This window comes from Euprymna scolopes, chromosome 19 (assembly GCF_053919585.1).
Source record: "Euprymna scolopes isolate OS-2025 chromosome 19, ASM5391958v1, whole genome shotgun sequence".
In the NCBI taxonomy this organism is placed as follows: Eukaryota; Metazoa; Mollusca; class Cephalopoda; order Sepiida; family Sepiolidae; genus Euprymna; species Euprymna scolopes.
In genome coordinates, this window is record NC_136500.1 from 59,510,489 (window position 1) to 59,530,433 (window position 19,945).

General features: G+C 31.1%; 3 protein-coding genes and 2 pseudogenes across 4 annotated transcripts; 3 read left to right on the forward strand and 2 right to left on the reverse strand.

The window, feature by feature from the left end:
- Nucleotides 1-2,859: 2,859 nt before the first annotated feature.
- Nucleotides 2,860-3,410, forward strand: LOC145240142 (histone H2B, gonadal pseudogene; annotated as a pseudogene).
- A 3,542-nt stretch (nt 3,411-6,952) lies between these two features.
- On the reverse strand, nt 6,953-7,838 carry LOC145240143 (histone H2A-like). The gene has a single exon (XM_080103748.1). It carries the CDS (start codon nt 7,364-7,366, stop codon nt 6,989-6,991), a length of 378 nt encoding a protein of 125 aa, XP_079959874.1. The 5' UTR covers nt 7,367-7,838; the 3' UTR covers nt 6,953-6,988.
- LOC145240144 (histone H2B, gonadal pseudogene) lies at nt 7,604-8,065 on the forward strand (annotated as a pseudogene). Its single transcript, XR_013862490.1, has one exon. The product of XR_013862490.1 is annotated as a histone H2B, gonadal pseudogene (transcript).
- A 5,175-nt stretch (nt 8,066-13,240) lies between these two features.
- Nucleotides 13,241-13,552, reverse strand: LOC145240225 (histone H4). The gene has a single exon (XM_080103807.1). It carries the CDS (start codon nt 13,550-13,552, stop codon nt 13,241-13,243), a length of 312 nt encoding a protein of 103 aa, XP_079959933.1.
- A 195-nt stretch (nt 13,553-13,747) lies between these two features.
- Nucleotides 13,748-14,324, forward strand: LOC145240145 (histone H3). The gene has a single exon (XM_080103749.1). It carries the CDS (start codon nt 13,861-13,863, stop codon nt 14,269-14,271), a length of 411 nt encoding a protein of 136 aa, XP_079959875.1. The 5' UTR covers nt 13,748-13,860; the 3' UTR covers nt 14,272-14,324.
- Nucleotides 14,325-19,945: the final 5,621 nt, after the last annotated feature.

Here is a 19,945-nt window from a genome sequence, read left to right on the forward strand (position 1 = left end):
AATATCTTTATTTCCCTTGATCGTTTAGGTGCCCACTGCTCTTCAGTTTCCAAATAAAGCAAGAATTTTCAAAAATGCATGTTCACATTTTTCAACCAGTAAAAATAATTCGTGTTTTAAATACCACAGGTATGAACACATCATTTTTCACACATCCCGTTTTTAAGTATCCTCATGCCAGGTTGTTCTGACAAACCCCTGTACAGAGAGACTTTAAACACTCGAGGATAGTGTCTAGTAGGCATTTAAGTTCTCTCCACATTGAACGAATTACTTTCTTACCAGATATATGTCGTTGAATATGATTTTGAATTATTGAAATAAAGAGCTTTCAGTTAATGACAATTTATTTCTGAGCTCGCGTCAGTGGTGAGACTTTTTACTTTAACTGAAGTAACAAATATTAATTGCAAATTATAGGATGATGTTGGCTTGTTGACACTTGATCAAATATGCAAAATTACAACTGAAATGTGGAGAATGATGATTTTAATGTCACGCGATCTCATGTAAACATGATTACAGGTAAACTTCGATAACTAATTTAACTAAGTTATCTCCCTTGCATTAACTTAGACAGTAGTAGCCTAAAAAGATTTGCTGTCGCCTGATCTCTATTGTAAAATTAAAAAAAAAATGAACAAAAGAGTGTTTTAGAGATAACTTCACATGTATATATCAAAGTTCAAATAAAAGCATTACAAATGTTTATAGATTGATTCATTCGTTTGGCAGAATAAGGAAAAAGAATCAACAGATCAAATACACACAACATATCTATCTTATTAAATGAAATGGATTTGTATATTTATATGTTGATTGACCTATTGAATATCATCGCGGCCTGTGAATCGGCGATATAGATATGTCCTGATCGTTTACTCACTAGCACTGTTGGTAAAGGCATTAACCAGCAACATCGGACATTTTTTTTTTTTTTTACTATAGACAACAAAACGGAAGTTTTCAAAAAACAAGTATATTACAAAAAAATGTTAACATGACAGCAGTTGGTGGGTTTCTACCAGTATTCTATTTGAATTCACTTCTGTTTTTGTTGTCTAAAATTAAAAAAGGTTTACATTGTTTCAAATTATAAAATGTTCTATTTATATTGTTTATAAATATAAAAAGAAATCTGTATATATTATTTAAAATAAACAATTGTTTTTATTATTTAAAGAAAAAGATCTGTTTCTGCTTATTTAAAACTGTCACCTTCTGTAATACCGATATTACTGTTTACATGGTAACTACAGCCGTTTTTATGATAGAGAGGTTAAGATTATCTTTCCACCTAAACTCCAGTCTTGCCGGAGAATAACTTATCTTACCTTTGGTGCTTCTTATATAATTGTTACTTTTACTACTTGTTCGTTTTGTTATTTCAAGTAAAAAAAAAAAAAAAAAAAAAAAAAAAAAAAAATGGAGCGGTTGTATTACTATACACATAGATTCGATAAAGTGGTCAAAAATCAAATATATACCAAATAAATGTTATCAAACGCAAGATAAGTTATTCTTCTACCTATTTGGAAAGGTGGTACTGGTCGCGATTAGAGTTCCCTGCCGAACACCCTAAAAAAAAACACTGACCTCTCCATACGCAGGAGCAAAGGACATGTTTTAGTTGCCATAGTAACTAAACGATCATGAATTTTTATCGACTTTGTTTTACTGTTTATGAATATTGAAATAAAAGGCATTACTACACATTTATCAATAATATCTCACTTTTAATTACTTTTATCGACCTTACGGTGTTAAAGAGGGTGTGAGACGCCATCTTGAATTTTCCAATACATCGGTAAACACTGTATGTTTTTCGGGGTTTGTATTACTGTACACATAGATTCCAAAAAGTTGTCAAAAAAACAAATAAATGTTATCAAAGGCAAGAGAAGTTACTTTTCTACCAAACTGGATATATTTTTCGTGTTTTTATTAAATGTAACAAGTTTATTCAGCTCGAAAACGATACAGTGTTTACGGAAAATTCAAGATGGCGTCTCACACCCTCTTTAACACCGTAAGTTTGGAAAAAGGTGTTATAAATAAAAAACCATACAAAATACTATTAAAAACACGCCGAATATATGTCAACCTATGTCACGGTAACATATATTGAGCGAGTTTTTAACAGTATTTTATCCGGTTTTTTTATTTATAACATCTTTTCCCACATTTACCGTGTTAAAGAGAGAATAAGACGCCATCTTGAATGTTCCAATACATCGGTAAACACTATGCTTTTTGAGCTTAATAAACATGTTACATTGAATAAAAACACGAAAAATATATCCAGTCTGGTAGAAAAGTAACTTATCTTGCCTTTGATAACATTTATTTGTTATATATTTGTTTTTTGACAACTTTTTCGAATCTGTGTACAGTAATACAAACCCGATTTATCGTTTTAAAATTTAAAATGTTGCCTATTTCTTCAATATAATTTTATTTTGAATTTTAAAAAACGAAAATGTATTAATCCCGTTTTCCAAAATCGGTAAAAAATCATTTTAAAAAATCACCATTTAGTTTACAGCAAAATCAATGATTTAGTTTACGTGTTGAAAAGACACACACATACGTTTTTTTTTTGTTTTTGATTTTTTTTTTTTTACACATAAGTTTTGTTTAGGTGTTGAAAGAGTCGGTGCCCGCCATTAGGATTAACGGGATTAACGGTCGTGCGACCGAGCACCTGCTGATATCTTAGCGCTCTTTTCGTATTTCAAATTTTCTTTTGTGTTAATTTTTAAACAACCAATGAAAATGTAGCAAATACAACGCTCGCTGGGAGCCGGTTTTACTAATATATAAAGCATTCGAGCGAGTGGTTCCCTTCAGTATTGAACATTACAATGCCTCCTAAACCCGAAGTTAGCTCTAAAGGCGCTAAGAAAGCCGGTAAGGCTAAACCTGCCCGTGATGGCAAGAAAAGGAAAAAGAAGAGGAAGGAAAGTTATTCCATCTACATTTACAAAGTAATGAAACAAGTTCATCCTGACACTGGAATTTCTAGCAAAGCCATGTCTATTATGAACAGTTTTGTTAACGATCTTTTTGAGAGAATCGCTAATGAAGCCAGTCGTCTGTCCCATTACAGCAAGAAAAGAACACTTAGCAGCCGTGAGGTCCAGACCGCTGTCCGTCTCCTTCTCCCTGGTGAGTTGGCTAAACATGCTGTCTCTGAGGGAACCAAAGCTGTCACCAAATACACCAGCGCCAAGTAAAAAGCGTTTTCTCCCAAAGAAAACAAAATCCCAAAACGGCCCTTTTCAGGGCCACTCATTTTTTCACGAATGTTTCTTCACTTTCTATATTTTAATGCACTTACTCACACTAGATTTCATAAATATTTCCATCTCTTTTTATGGCGTAGTTCTTTATAATATATATTTGTAGAAGATTAGGAAAATACAGTGTTATATTGTATTTGCAATTTTTATTTGAACTTGTAAATTGGTTTAAGTCAATCTTAATACAAATGTTAGCATTTCTTTTAATGTCTTTATTTTGATTTATAATTTCATCCCTCTTTCTTATTCGTTATCCGTACAATCACATTAAAAAGCCATTCGCATACTAATGTGCATTTAAATATTACCTGGAATATTTTTGTTTTGTTTTTTAACGGGCATTCATTTAACGTCTAAAAGAAAAAAAATTGAATGCTTTTAAATAATAAAAAGATTGATTTCGTAATTAACGCAATGCAAGTGACCAATTTAGTTATTAGATGATAAATTGTACAAATTCTAAATGAATCGTTTCTTCTAATGTGCGAATATCTTTGAATTTTCTCTATTGTCTATCCGAACGTCAAATCTTAATTTCGGAGTTCAGTTCTTGCATATCAAATAGAATCGAAACCGCATTTAAAATCGACAGAAAAACTTAGTTTTTGTCCAAATAAATCGATTACAATTTTTAACTCGTCGAGATTTCAAACATTCGCTGCAAGTTTTTCTTTTGTTCTCCTGAATCTAGACAGTTTTTCGAACCGAGTGTGTTATCTTGTCTTTAATAACATTTATGGGTTTGTAATACTGTACACACAGATTTGAAAAAGTTGTCAAAAAACAAATAAATGTTATCAAAGGCAAGATAAGTTACTTTTCTACCAAACTGGATATATTTTTCATGTTTTTATTCAATGTAACATGTTTATTAAGCTCGAAAAGCATACAGTGTTTACCGATGTATTGGAAAATTCAAGATGGCATCTGACTTCCTCTTTAACACGTTAAGTTTGGGAAAAGGTGTTATAAATAAAAAACTGGATAAAATACTGTTAAAAAACTCGCTCAATATATGTTACCGTGACATAAGTTGACATATATTCGGCGGGTTTTTAATAGTATTTTGTCTAGTTTTTTATTAATAACAACTTTTCCCAAACTTACGGTGTTAAAGAGGGAGTGAGGCGCCATCTTGAATTTTTCAATACATCGGTAAACACTGTATGTTTTTCGAGCTGAATAAACATGTTACATTGAATAAAAACACGAAAAAATATATCCAGTTTGGTAGAAAAGTAACTTATCTTACCTTTAATAACATTTATTTATTATATATTTGTTTTTTTTGACAACTTTTTCGAATCTATGTACAGTAATACAAATCCACATTTATTTGTTGTTTGAAGTTTTGACCATTTTTTTTTTCGTACAATGTGTATTGTAAAACAAATCCCCATTCTTTTATTTCTTATTTTGAAGTTTTTGTCGATTCTTCAAAGACATCGCGGCTGTTTTTTTTTGTTTTTTTTTCTTATTCATTGGTAGCGTTTAATATTGCTTATCTTTTGAATCGAATAAACATGTTACATTAAATAAAAATAGTAAAATATTTTCTTATTAACTAAGGCAGAAAACTAACTTATATACATTTGCTATCATTTATTTGTTATATATTTGCTTTCTGACAACTTGTTTTTTATAGTTTGCAGCGGACGTCGTGTCGCCTATACTTCTGCATTTTTTTTTATCCTACTTTACACACGTTGCCGCTGACTTTCAAATTCGGGTTTATTTTCTATGAAATTTAATTTCATTGAGACAGAGACAATCGGGAAAATCATTTCAAGGCATTACCCAAAATAGTTAGTGCCCGCCATTTAGTGTAGCAAAATATAAGGATATGTAGTAATTCTTTTTTTTTTAATAGGAATTACATAAAAGATAAGTAAAAATAGATATTAGATAAAATACTAAAGAATAACATGAATTATTTACAAATGTTATTTACTTTACAGATTAATACAGAATTTTGGGATGTGTGTAAAAAATGGTTGTTATGAAATGTATTTAATCAACAATAGTAACAAAACTTGACTGCAAATTGTAGGACGATGTTGAGCTGTTTCCACTTGATCAAATATGCAACATAAATAATTACAAACAACTGAAATATGGAGAATGATGATTTTAATGTCACACGATCTCAAAAAATGATACAGATAATGTAACATGTGAAGTTCAAGAACTCTGAATTAATTTAACTAAGTTATCTCCCTTGTATTAAAATTGAGACAGTAAAAGTTTCATGAATACTTCCTCTCGCTTGATCTCTAATTTTAAAGTAGTTTTGAAATTGTTCTTAAATCACATGTACCATTTTAGATAAAAATGCCTTTTTTCCAGGAATTCAAATCATTTGTATTAGGATAAATTATTTTATGACCAAATATATGTCGTTGAAAATGTTATTTAATTATTGAAATAAACAACTTTCAGTCAATGACAATTTATTTCAGAGCTCTAGTCAGTGGGGAGAGTTTGTACTCAAACTGAAGTAACAATAATTGACTGCAAATTATAGGATGATGTTGGCTTGTTGCCACTTGATCATACATGCAAAATAATGACAACTAAAATGTGGAGAATGATGATTTTAATGTCACTTGATTTCAAGTAAAAATGATTACATGGAAGTCCTATCTCCCTTGTATTAATTATTCAACCTGAGACAGTAGTAACCTAAAGCAAAACTTGCTGTCGCATGACCTCTCATGAGAACTAAATAAAGAAATGTTATCAAAACAAAGATAAGTTACTTTTCTAACTAAGTAGAGTTTTTATTTAATGTAACATGTTTATTCAGCTCGTAAAACATAGTGTTTATTGATATATTGGAAAATTGAAACTGGCGCCAGACTCTCTCTTTGGCCCGGTAAGTTTGGGAAAAAGACCTAAAAATAACAAAATACTGTTATAAACTCACCAAAACTGTCACGTTAAGATATACCGAGCAAGTTTCTAACAGTATTGTGTAGATTTTATTTTTAACTCTTTTTCCCAAACTTATCGTGTCAAAGAGAGAGTCGGGCGCCAATTTTTAATTTTTCAATACATCGGTAAACACTATGCTTTTCGAGCTGAATAAACATGTTACAAAATATATCCAGTTTGGTAGACAAGTAACTTATCATGACTTTTATAACATTTATTTGTTATATATTTGTATTTTGACAACTTTTTGAATCTATGTGTATAGTAATACAAACCCCAATTGGTTTATCATTCAACTTCTGGATATATTTCAAGTTAAAAAGAAATCGAAATGACTATTTATAATATTATAAATACCATTTATAACTATATTATAAATATGATGTCGATTGGTGTTTTCACGTTTGCCATTGGAAACAGTTAATGCAAGCGAGTTATGGAGAAACACAACAAAAAATCTCTTTAGATAGAATAAGCGAAATCAAAACAAGATGGCGACAAACTTTCACCGCATGTTGTATGACAAGACATTTCAATTTAATTCAAACGAAATTCAAATGATGAGGCTAAATTTTATATTTAATATACTGAAGGTGCGTAAAATAATAAATGCAAAAAAAAAAAAAATTATAAAGAATCACAACGGTCAGAAATAAAAAATCGCATTAATTAAGATTGACGAAAAACATTTCGGGAAAATGTTGGTGGCCCTGAAAAGGGCCGTTTGTGTTGTGTCAAGGAAATAAGAGAATTTACTTGGCAGCTTTCTGGGTCTTCTTGGGAAGAAGTACAGCTTGGATGTTGGGAAGGACACCGCCCTGGGCAATGGTCACTCCGGCCAAGAATTTGTTTAATTCTTCGTCATTACGGATGGCCAATTGCAAGTGACGGGGAATGATTCTGGATTTCTTGTTGTCTCTCGCAGCATTTCCAGCCAACTCGAGAACCTCAGCGGCCAAATATTCCATGACGGCAGCCAAATAGACGGGTGCACCTGCACCAATTCTCTCCGAATAGTTACCCTTGCGGAGGAGACGATGGATACGACCAACGGGGAATTGAAGTCCGGCACGGGATGAACGAGTCTTGCTCTTTCCCTTGGCTTTACCTCCTTTACCACGACCAGACATCTTTAGGTTTTGCTGTTCTTTCAAAAAAGCTCAAACGACTTTAATTTACAAAACGCACGCAACTTGCCTTAAATACGCGTAGATCGGCTCCGGCCAACTGCTGATTATTTTACCGCTCACACAACGGCGTTCTTTTGTCTGTTTTAAGTGCTTTCACAAGTTGTGTAGTTTTGTTGCTAGTTTCTGACCAATCAAATACGAGAGATTTGAGAGAGAAAATTTTGATTGTTGCTGGGAGCCGGCGTGTTTCGTATAAAAAGGAAAGGGAAGACGTTGCCTTTATCATTTCTAATTTGTCGAAATGGCTCCCCCCACTGAAGTTAGCAAGAAAGGCGCTAAGAAAGCCGGTAAGGCTAAACCTGCCCGTGATGGCAAGAAAAAGAGAAAGAAGAGGAAGGAAAGTTATTCCATCTACATTTACAAAGTAATGAAACAAGTTCATCCTGACACTGGAATTTCTAGCAAAGCCATGTCTATTATGAACAGTTTTGTTAACGATCTTTTTGAGAGAATCGCTAATGAAGCCAGCCGTCTGTCCCATTACAGCAAGAAAAGAACACTTAGCAGCCGTGAGGTCCAGACCGCTGTCCGTCTCCTTCTCCCTGGTGAGTTGGCTAAACATGCTGTCTCTGAGGGAACCAAAGCTGTCACCAAGTACACCAGCGCCAAGTAAAAAGCGTTTTCTTCAAAAGAAAAAAATTCCCAAAACGGCCCTTTTCAGGGCCAAACATTTTTTCACGAATGTTTCTTCACTTTCTATATTTTAATGCGATTATTCACTGTTTAGATTTCATAGATATCCCCATCTCTTTCTATGGCGTAAATATTACTTATTTCTATATAATGTATATTTGTAGAAGATTAGGGAAAGACAGTCTTAAATTATATTTGTAATTTTTATTTGTGAACTTGTAAATTTGTTTAAGTCAATCTTAATACAAATTTTTGCATTTCTTTCAATGTTTTTATTTAAATTTATATTTTTTTCCAGCTTTCTTATTCCTTATCCGTACAATCACATTATGATATGCATCTAAATATTACCTGAAATATTTTTGTTTTGTTTTTTAACGTGCATTCATTTAACGTCTGAAATTTTAAAAAATAAAGCTCTTAAATAATTTAAATAATAAAAAAAAAGCTATTACGTAATCAATACCAAGCAAGTAACCAACTTTAAAAGTTTTTAAAAGATAAATTATACAAATTCTAAATGAATTGTTTTTTCCGGTTTGTATTACTGTACACATAGATTCGAAAAAGTTGTCAGAAAACAAATATATAACAAATAAATGTTATCAAAGGAAGATAAGTTACTTTTCTGCCAAACTGTTTTTATTCAATGAAAACATATTTATTCAGCTCGAAAAACATACAGTCTTTACCGATGTATTCGAAAATTCAAGATGGCGTCTCGCACCCTCTTTAACACCGTAAGTATGGAAAAAGGTGTTATAAATAAAAAAAACTATGCAAAATACTATTAAAAACCCACCGAACCTATGTCACGGTAACATATATTGAGCGAGTTTTTAACAGTATTTTATCCGGTTTTTTATTTATAACATCTTTTTCCACACTTACCGTGTTAAAGAGAGAATAAGACGCCATCTTGAATGTTCCAATACATTGGTAAACACTGTATGGTTTTCGAGCTGAATAAACATGTTACATTGAATAAAAACACGAAAAATATATCCAGTTTGGTAGAAAAGTAACTTATCTTGCCTTTGATAACATTTATTTGTTATATATTTGTTTTTTGACAACTTTTTCGAATCTATGTGTACAGTAATACAAATCCATTTTTTCTAATGTGCGAATGTATTTTGATTGTCTTACCGAAGTTCAAATCTTAATTTCGGAGTTCAATTCTTGCATATCAAATATAATCGAAACAGACTTTAAAAAATTACACCCCTTGTAAAATCGACAGAAAAACTTAGTTTTTGTCCAAATAAATCGATTACAATTTTTAACTCATCGTCGAAATTTCAAACATTCGCTGCAAGTTTTTCTTGTGTTCACCTGAATCTAGACAGTTTTTCGAACCGCATAAACGTTTTAAAGTGAGTAAAGCCACAAAAACTTTATCAGATAGGTAGAAGAGTAACTTGTCTTTAATAACATTTATTTGTTATTTGAAAATTTTTCGTACCACGTGTATTGTAAAACAAATCCCCATTCTTTTATTTCTTATTTTGAAGTTTTTGTCGAGTCTTTAAAGAAATCGCGGCCATTTTTTCTTGTTCATCGGTAGCGTTCAATGTAGCTTGCTTTTCGAACAGAATAAACATTTTACAAAAACAATATTGAAATCTTATCCAGTTATAGAGAAAACGAACTTATCTTACATTTTCTAACATTTATTTGTTATATTTGTTTTCTGGCAACTTTTTTGTATCTGTGGATCGTAAAACAAATCCAAATGGGGTTACAATACTTGACTTAAAAAAAAAAAATGTTTTTGATAGTTTGTTGCGGACGTCATGTTGCCTATACTTCTGCATCATCCTATGTAATATTATATTACTAATATATACTTCATATATATATACATACGTACATGTGCTGTGTCATGCACACACAGGGGTCACAGAAAAATCATTTTATTTTTATTTCAATAGAATTTATTCATTTTAGTAGAAAGAAACGATATGTTAGAACGTAATGTCGCCGTAATTAAACTCTCCAAAATTACGAAAAATAATCGGTTAAAAAATAATTATCGATGAAAACAATTATTGAAAGAAAATTTACCTAATTGAGTTTTTAGTTATCTCCCGTCGATAAACCGGTTTAATTACAAAACAATGACTTCACTAATTATAATACTTACTATATTAAACAAAGGGACATAACTCTTGGGTCGTGTATAATAAACCGTCAAATTTTCTTTTAACGATCTTTAAAAATTGTCGGGTGCTTATTTATATTGAGATATATGCAAAATATTACAGTTCAAAATAGGAAAACGGTATACGAGGAAAACTTATCGGCAGGATTGCAGTTTACAGGGAAATCAAGGGACGCAACTCCTGCCAAACTAAAAAGGACGCAAACAGAATCACCGGGGGGCACCTGTTTCAATTTTTAAATTACGAATTTTAACCGAACCTACTACACGTGGAATAATATAACAAGTTTTAAGATTTCTTTTGAATAGTTCATTTCTTTCTAATTCCTTTGTTTTTTATTCGTTTTACTTCTAAATTATTTTCTTCTTTAATTTTTTGTTTTTACAATCTTTTATTATACTTTTATTCTTTACGTTTTTATTTTTTTTACCAAAATGAGAACTACTATCGTTGACCACGTTATGTCTACGACTGAAGTGGAAGAGCAGAAGTGGACCTATGAGCATTTGTATAATTTGCTGCCACCAAATAACGAGGTACAGTTACAAACAGCGGCCTCATTGGGACTCATACCGAATAGGAGTTTCTGCAGCTCGTGTGAGAGAGATCGAATTCTCTATAAAAACGGAGCCAAAGGGGATGGTTTTGCGTGGAAGTGTCCTGTCTGTAAGAAGGGTGGTTTGCCAAGGATGGGTTCCTTCTTACAGAGAAGTCATCTGACAATAAAGCAGATTTTAGTTATTTTGCTCAGTTGGAGCATGGAGATGCCGCAGATTAAAATTAAACAGGAAGCAAGTGTAAGTAACCATACAATCGTAGATTGGATGTCATTCATAAGAGAAGTCTGTGAACAGGACATGCTGGACCATCCCATCATGTTAGGTGGGAGAGACGAACATTCGACACCTAAAGAAGTGGAGGTGGATGAGTCATATTTTTTCCGACGAAAGTATAATAGGGGACGTGTGAGGAAGGGCGTTTGGCTTTTTGGCGCAGTGGAAAGAGGCTCGAATTTGTGCAATTTCGCAATAGTGGGAAATAGGGATCGAGATACCCTGTTTCCAATCATAAATTCATGGTGCCTGCCAGGAACAAGAATTATTTCTGACGGTTGGGCGGCTTACCAAGGACTTGATCGACTCGCTCAAGGAATTTATGAGCACGACACTGTCGTCCACGAAGACAACTTCGTTGATCCGTTGGACCCTTCAGTGCACACACAGACTATTGAAGGACTATGGTCACACGCCAAAAAACATATACGAAAGTTTGGGAATCGACAAAATATGTTCGGCTTGCATCTGATGGAATTTTTATGGCGAAAAAGAGAGAAGGGTGAATGTTTTCCATGAATCATCAGATGCATCCGCGAACAGTATTCGTTTTAAAAATTAACTGTTTAATAAAGTTCTATGTTCTTAAAATAATTCTATGTTCTTCAAATAATTCTTTCTTAAAATAATTCATAACTGTTTTTCGTTTTAAAAATTAACTGTTTAATAAAATTCTATGTTCTTCAAATAATTCTATGTTATTAAAATAATTCTTTCTTAAAATAATTTATAACTGTTTTATAAAGTTCTATGTTCTTCCTTTGTTAAAAAAATAACTTATTCAAACAGTTCATTTAAATTAACAAGAAAAAGAAAAATTGAAACAGGTGCCCCCCGGTGATTCTGTTTGCGTCCTTTTTAGTTTGGCAGGAGTTGCGTCCCTTGATTTCCCTGTAAACTGCAATCCTGCCAACTTATCTGTTGAAAATGTTAGTTTACATTAAAAAAAAAAAAAAATGACGGAAAAGTTTCTAGTCGAATTTTAGCAATAAAGATGTCCGTAAATTAGTTTTTCAACTGACATATTTCGCATCTTTCTCAATAAAGTACCGATTTTATTTGTAAAAGTATTTTCCAGAGTGAACAATTTCAAAATGTGCATAAATCTCAGATCCATATTGTCACATTGACATTTACTGAGTGCTTCTCTACCAGTGTTTTGTTAAATGTTGAGGACTGATTTAAAAAAGGGCATTTATTTAACAGAAACGAAAAAATAGTAAGAAACAAAAAACAAAATGTTACCAAAGGCAAGATAAATTTTTTCCTTACCTGAATAGGATTTTGATGTTTTAACTTATTTTAAAGTATCTTTATTTAAAACATAAGTATTGCCTTGTTGATAAGTTGGAGCGAAAACAAGATGGCTGCATCTAATGGGTGGATTTCTATCACTACTGTTTAATTTTTTTTTTTTTCCAAACATTCATTTACCAAATAAACTCAGTGTTTATTAAAATAATATTGCTACTCGGAATTATTATGAGTTGGGCAGTTATAATAGAGAACGTTTGGTTTTGTAAGTGTTTATTAAAATGAAATCTGTAGAATTCACTTGTCACGTGAACCAAACTCCCATCAATATAACCACCTAAATATACTTTTAGTTAAAAATGAATTTACTTAATTGAATTCCCACCCCATTAAAAGACACCAACGATGATCAAAAAACATTAATCGATTAGATATAAAGAAATATATGCAATTTTATTATCATCATTCCTTTGTATTTTTTTTCAATTGCAGTCATTATCTTTGAGAACTGACAAAATTCCCCCACTTTGTTTTGAATATTTCACAGATAATTTAACTTAAATTCTTGCCTAAAAACAAAGTTATTTAAAATTATAGGATTTTTTTTCTTTTTGAGTGATATACCATATTTGCTCAAATATTGGAAGTTAGTACATGGGATTAATACTTTTGTTATAATTGTAAAATTATTTTTAAGTCTGAGGTTTTTAAACAGAATAGCTAATTATTCATGTCCGCAATGAAAACAAAATAAGCGAATTATACAGAATAATGAAAAACGGATTTAAAAAAAAAAATCCATCAAATTAGACGTTATGAAAAGATAAACGCATAAAAGTTAGATTTGGAAAAATACTCTTCGGAAAATGTTGGTGGCCCTGAAAAGGGCCGTTTGGTTTGGTTCGTTTTGTCTTGGGTCAAATAATGGTTTAACCTCCGAATCCGTAAAGGGTTCTTCCTTGTCTCTTCAGAGCGTAGACGACATCCATGGCGGTGACAGTCTTCCTCTTGGCGTGCTCGGTGTACGTGACGGCATCACGGATGACATTTTCAAGGAAAACCTTCAGGACACCACGAGTTTCTTCGTAGATCAGACCAGATATACGTTTCACACCACCTCGACGGGCAAGACGACGGATAGCGGGTTTCGTGATACCCTGGATGTTATCACGAAGTACTTTACGATGACGCTTAGCGCCTCCTTTTCCTAAACCTTTTCCTCCCTTTCCGCGACCAGACATGTTGTTGTCAATTGAAGTAGTAGTATGAAAATACTAATGTACGGCGGACAACAAATCAAATTTACTATATATAGGTCTCCGCACAAAATCCGGCGGACCTAGTTGAAAGCACCCCACGTGATGCTTTATCACCAATGAGAATAAAGGGAAATATTTGAACATTTTGCGAGCACCGAACAAAGGAAAACTGAACGAGCACTTCAGAAAGTAGCAGCAGCAGCTGATAACAGCTCATATAAAAGCTGTAACGGTCGTCGGCTCGTGCGTAAAATTCATTTGGAAATCATTTGAATAATAAGTTCGTCGTAATGGCCCGTACTAAGCAGACCGCTCGTAAATCCACCGGAGGAAAAGCTCCTCGTAAACAGTTGGCTACCAAAGCGGCGCGTAAAAGTGCTCCAGCCACTGGTGGAGTGAAGAAACCCCATCGTTACAGGCCCGGTACTGTAGCTCTCCGTGAGATCAGACGTTATCAAAAATCCACTGAGCTTCTCATCAGGAAACTTCCCTTCCAACGTTTGGTTCGTGAAATCGCCCAAGACTTCAAGACCGATCTCCGTTTCCAGAGTTCTTCTGTGATGGCTCTTCAGGAGGCCAGTGAAGCTTACTTGGTTGGTCTTTTCGAAGACACCAACTTGTGTGCCATCCACGCCAAACGTGTCACCATCATGCCGAAGGACATCCAATTGGCTCGTCGTATCCGAGGCGAGAGAGCTTAAATTTATTATCTCTCTTCATATTCAAACGGCCCTTTTCAGGGCCACAAATTTATTATGAAAGTTTTTTCTTACTGTTGTAATTTAATGCGATTTTTATGTTTTATAAGTTTTCTATATTCTGTCATTGACTTTTTTTCAATGTGATTTTCCTCTTTAGGTGCGTTTATAAGTGAAACGACATTTTTCGACATCAATTGTTTTTAGGCAATTTATATCCGAAAAAGTTGTAAAAAAACAAAAAAACAAATAAATGTTATCAAAGGCAAATGGCGCCCAAGACAAAATAATATTAAAAATCCACCGAATAACATATATTGAGCGAGTTTCTAACAGTATTTTGTCTGCTTTTATAATTTTAACTCCCTTTCCCAGACATACCGTATCAATGAGAAAGTCGGGTGCCATTTTAATTTTCCAATACATCGGTAAACACTGTTTTTTTCGAGCTGAATTAACATATTACATTAAATAAAGACATCAAAAACATATCCAGTTAGGTAGAAAAGTAGCTTATCTTGCTTTGATAACATTTATTTGTTATATATTTGTTTTTTGACAACTTTTTCGAATCTGTGTACAGTAATACACACCATTATTTATTATTAAATTTATTGAATATTTCCTATGAGGTTTCACCGAGCATTAGATTGAATAGATTAGTAATAAACTGCAATTTAAAGTCATTATTATAAATACCTACAAAAAATGTTGATGTACAGTAAAACAAAACAACAGAACCATACCGTTAAAAGAATCTTATCAAAACTTTAAAAAGAACATATCACTCGAATGTCAGCTAGAGCATGAATTAATAACTCTCTAAATCCAAAGATAATCTGCATAAAATGACTCAAAGGGTTGATCTGCCGTACAATCCAACAAACGAACCTCATCATTTTTGTCCACTGAGATTCATTCGCAAATATTCTCTATTTATATACGTTATTACTATGTTTACTAAATTCAAATTTTATGTTTCTGTTCATTAGAAAACTATTATACTAATAAGAAAGATAAAGTATTTTAAAAATATTTTAATATAAACTGTGTAAAAAGAGTTTTCAAGCAAGAAAATAAAAATATTCCAATTATAGAAGAAATTGTAAATAAACTATTTAAAATATATTATCCCACCCAAAAAAAAGACATTTAAATAATAAAAAAAAAGTTTTATTTTATTATTTGTAATACAAACAAATATAAATTGCCAATTATCGTTTTTACAGTAAATTATTTTATGGCGAGATATATATCGTTGGAAATGTGTTTCTAATGTTATTTAATTATTAAAATAAAATCAACTTTCAATCAATAAAAATATTTAGAGTTCGACTCGAACACTTGTACTGAAGTAACAAAAATGTTGGCTTGTTGTTACTTGATCTAATATACAGGATAATTACGAACAACTGAAATGTGGAGAATGATGACTTGAATATCACTTTACCTTAAATAAAAATAAATGAATCTTTACTTGCAATAAAAGTTCGATAACTCCAAAATTATTTAACTAAGTTATTTCCCTTATATTTCCCAGATTATAAAACAGACAATATTATGACTATATTAGAGTTGTTGTGAAAAAAGAGTACGAAAGAATAATTTTGTGTGTATATTAAAGTTTTCTTTTCCGTTGAAATAAAATCTTTTTCATTTATAATTTATGAATAAAGTTAGTTGAAAGCTCGACAAATAAACAGAAATAAACATAAACGCATTAATTATAGACGAACTTATTGAATAAAAAGGATTTTAAAAAAATAATATTATCAAAGCTTCTTGCGCTAAAAAAAAATCTCTTCATTTTAGATTTCCGTATTCAATAAGAATTACATAAAAGATAAGTAAAAATAGATATTAGATAAAATACTACAGAATAACATGAATTATTTACAAATGTTATTTACTTTACAGATTGATATAGAATTTGGGGATGTGTAAAAAATGGTGCCCGAAAAACTCGTCCCGGGAAAACTTGTCTCCGGAAAGCCCGTGCCCGGAAAAATCCCCCCTTTTTGCTAGGTAAGAAAAATGATCCCTTATTGAATAAATATCGATTGAAAACACATTTTATTATCGTTATTGAAGGAGATATTGTTTCTAAAAGAGACTATGCACCCCCATAATATTTTTAAAAATTATTTTTAACTCTTGTTTAAAAAAAAAATAAGATACGAAAAACGAAACCAAATATTTATTTTAAAAAATACTCTAGTTTTAACACTTTTTGTGTCATTAAGAAACAAAAATAAAGAAAGAAAACACGTATTATCAAAGTAAGCAATTATTTTATTTAGAAGAATTAATTCAGTTAAATAATTCTTGTGTTATTACAAAATAACAAAAAAAGAAAACACGGTCTTATTTTGGTACGGCGTTGAAATAATAACGTTACTATTTCGAAAGCAATTCTTAACATGGGGAGGAGGGGGTATCGTTTGAAAGTCATTTCGGGGTCACTTGTGCAGTACTTAAAAATATACATATTTATATTCTTTTGTGGGTGGGGGAGGCTCGTTTTAAAACTACATCTACCTCAGTATTTTCTTTAATTTTCAGACATTTTTTTGTTAAAAATTATTTACTAAGTAATGTCGAGTGAGTGCGACATTACTTGTTATTTCTTTTTAACTAAATAAACTCTTTAAAATAAGTTTAAACACCAAAAACTTACAAAGCTAGGTAGAAAACGAAAACTAAAAAAAATCAATTAAATTTTTTTTAAAACAATAAACATGTAAAAATATTTTTAAAAATATTATGGGTTGTGCATTATTACCTAAAAATATACAAATTTCTTTTTTTTTTATTGGGGGGGGGTCTCGTTTTAACACCTTAATATTTTCTTTAATTTGCTATTTTTGAGCAATTATCCCCCTAAGACGTGATCCTCTTCTGTCGGGCATTATTGTTCATAAGTAACACCCGACATTACTTTTTTTTTAAACTAAATAAACTCTTTAAAATAAGTTGAAAGACCAAAAACTTTCAAAGCTAGGTAGAAAACGAAAACTTAGAAAAATTGATTTAATTTTTTTAAAACAACAATAAACAAGTAAAAATATTTTAAAAAAATATTATGGGATGTGTATTCTCTTTTAAAGACAATATCTTCTTCAAGAACGGTTATAAAATGTGTTTTAAATCTATGTTTATTCAATAAGGGACCAGTTTTCCTACTTAGCAAAAGGGGGCGAGTTTTCCGAAATTCGAAAAAAATGGTTGCTATGAAATGTATTTAATCAACAATTATGTTTTGATAAAATTGATATTTTTCTGGATAGTGCAAAAAATATTTTAGAATGAAAATCCAATAACATGCAGCAAATATGAGTTTATTAATATTTCTATGGAAATAGTGTCCATTATATTTAAAATAAAAAAGAACCCAAATGAGATAAATTAATAAGTACCAATAAATGCTCTGAAAGTAATATTGTGCTACATAGTTCAATAATAATAATGTAAGAGACAAACTTTAATTTACTTTGTCCTGCTTCATTTGAATGCTCCTTTACTATGTAAAATTTCATTCACTTTTTTTTGTGGAGGGAGGAATGGGTTAAAAACCATTCACTTCGAAATTACTACGCGTTCTTTTCTCACACCATTACAACAATAATCATATATTATTATAATAATATGTGAAAACGATGCTACATCAAACTGTGGCCAGTCATATATTCTTTTCCGAGTTGCCAGATGGTTTTTTTTATAAGCGAGAATTAATGAATTTGGCTTCTTTTTTTTTTTACATTTTAACCTCTAAAAGTTATTTGGCCTTTTCCATTAATTAAGAAAGGAACAAGCAGAATATTATATAAATAGGATTTTGAAGATTGAATCGTTTAGTCATTAAATCATTGGTTGAATAAAATCGTCATAAAACCATTATTTAAGCCATTAAGATTAATGTAATGTTTTAATCTCTATAAAATATATAAATACTTGAAATCTTGTAATATTTGCGAATTTGTCAAGTATTTCAAAAGCCAAAAAACGACCTATTTAACTGTTTAAATGCTTACAAGTCTTGTATTCCATCTTTGTCCATATTATTCCATTAGCTTTATTTACTTTGTATTTTAGATCAAGTGACAGCAATTAATTATATTATTTGTAGTTATTTATTATGCGTTAGCCAGTCGTGATAATAAAAAAGCGTTTTTTTTTGTTTTGTTTTTTTTTCTCAAAAGAATATTTATGCGAAATTAGTTTTTACCGGTACTTCAAAATGTAATCGTAACAATCTATTGTATAATTAATATTTCTGATGAAACTTAAGTAAAAAAAAAAAAAAAAAAAAAAAAAAAGACGATGTTATAAGTGATAAAACACATAATTCCATACTTTTAATCTACCACTAACCCTAAGTTCGGGTTTTAATAGAAAAATAAAATCTGGAAAGGATGCGTGTGACGGGTTTGTTAAAGTGAATTTCGCTTAAAATATTTAAAAGTCATATATAACTATGGAATTAAAAAAAAAAAAATACTAGCGGATAATTGTATACAAGTTTTTACTTCAGTCGATGTATGCGCGAGTTTCATCATGCGACAATTACAGATTCATGAAGTCATTTGTGAACGGTGTGACATACGTTATAAGTATGAGATATTATTTAGTTAAGTTAGAATCAAACGGTGAAAAATAAATGTTATATTGAGATATAAACAGTTTGTAGTGAAGAGAGATGCGATTCGATCGAACGCCTAACAGTGATTGGTTTGAATAGCGACCATCTTTATTTCATTATTAAAATATTATTGAAATAATCAGCTTTCAGTTAATCATTTATTTCACAACTCAGGACAGTGGGGAGACTTGTCACTTAAAATGGCGTAACAAAACTTGACTGCAAATTATAGGACGATATTGTGTTGTTTCCACTTGATCAAATATGCTGCATAAATAATTCCAAACAACTGAAATATGGAGAATGATGATTTTAATGTCACACGATCTCAAGTAAAAAATGATTACAGATAATGTAACATGTAAAGTTCAAGTTCAATAACTCTAAATTAATTTAACTAAGTTATCTCCCTTGTATTAAAATTAAAATTGAGACAGTAAAAGTTTAAAGAAGACTTCCCCTCGCTTGATCTCTTTTTCCAGAAATTCAAATCATTTTTATTAGAATAAATTATTTTATGACCAGTCGTTGAAAATGTTATTTAATTATTGAAATAAACAGCAATTTATTTCAGAGCTCTAGTCAGTGGGGAGATTTTGTACTCAAACTGAAGTAACAATAATTGACTGCAAATTATAGAATGATGTTTGCTTGTTGCCACTTGATCATAACATGCAAAATAATGACAACTAAAATGTGGAGAATGATGATTTTAATGTCACTTGATCTCAAGTAAAAATGATTACATGTGAAGTCCGATCTCCCTTGTATTAATTATTCAAACTGAGACAGTAGTAGCCTAAAAAAACTTGCTGTCACATGATCTCTCATGAGAAATAAATAAAAAAAGAGTATTTTTTAACAATAACTACAGGTGTATGTATCAAAGTTTAAATAAAATTATTTGAAAATGTTAACTTTACAGATTGATACGTTCGTTTGACAGAATTCGGGGAAAAACATCAATAGATCAAATAAACACCGCATATATATCCTATTTCATGAAATAGGTTTGTATGTGTATGTATATTTACGTAT

Excerpts from the sequence above, each read along its gene's own strand:
- LOC145240143 (XM_080103748.1), bottom strand. The coding sequence starts at position 7,366 with ATGTCTGGTCGTGGTAAAGGAGGTAAAGCCAAGGGAAAGAGCAAGACT.
- LOC145240145 (XM_080103749.1), top strand. The coding sequence starts at position 13,861 with ATGGCCCGTACTAAGCAGACCGCTCGTAAATCCACCGGAGGAAAAGCT.
- LOC145240225 (XM_080103807.1), bottom strand. The coding sequence starts at position 13,552 with ATGTCTGGTCGCGGAAAGGGAGGAAAAGGTTTAGGAAAAGGAGGCGCT.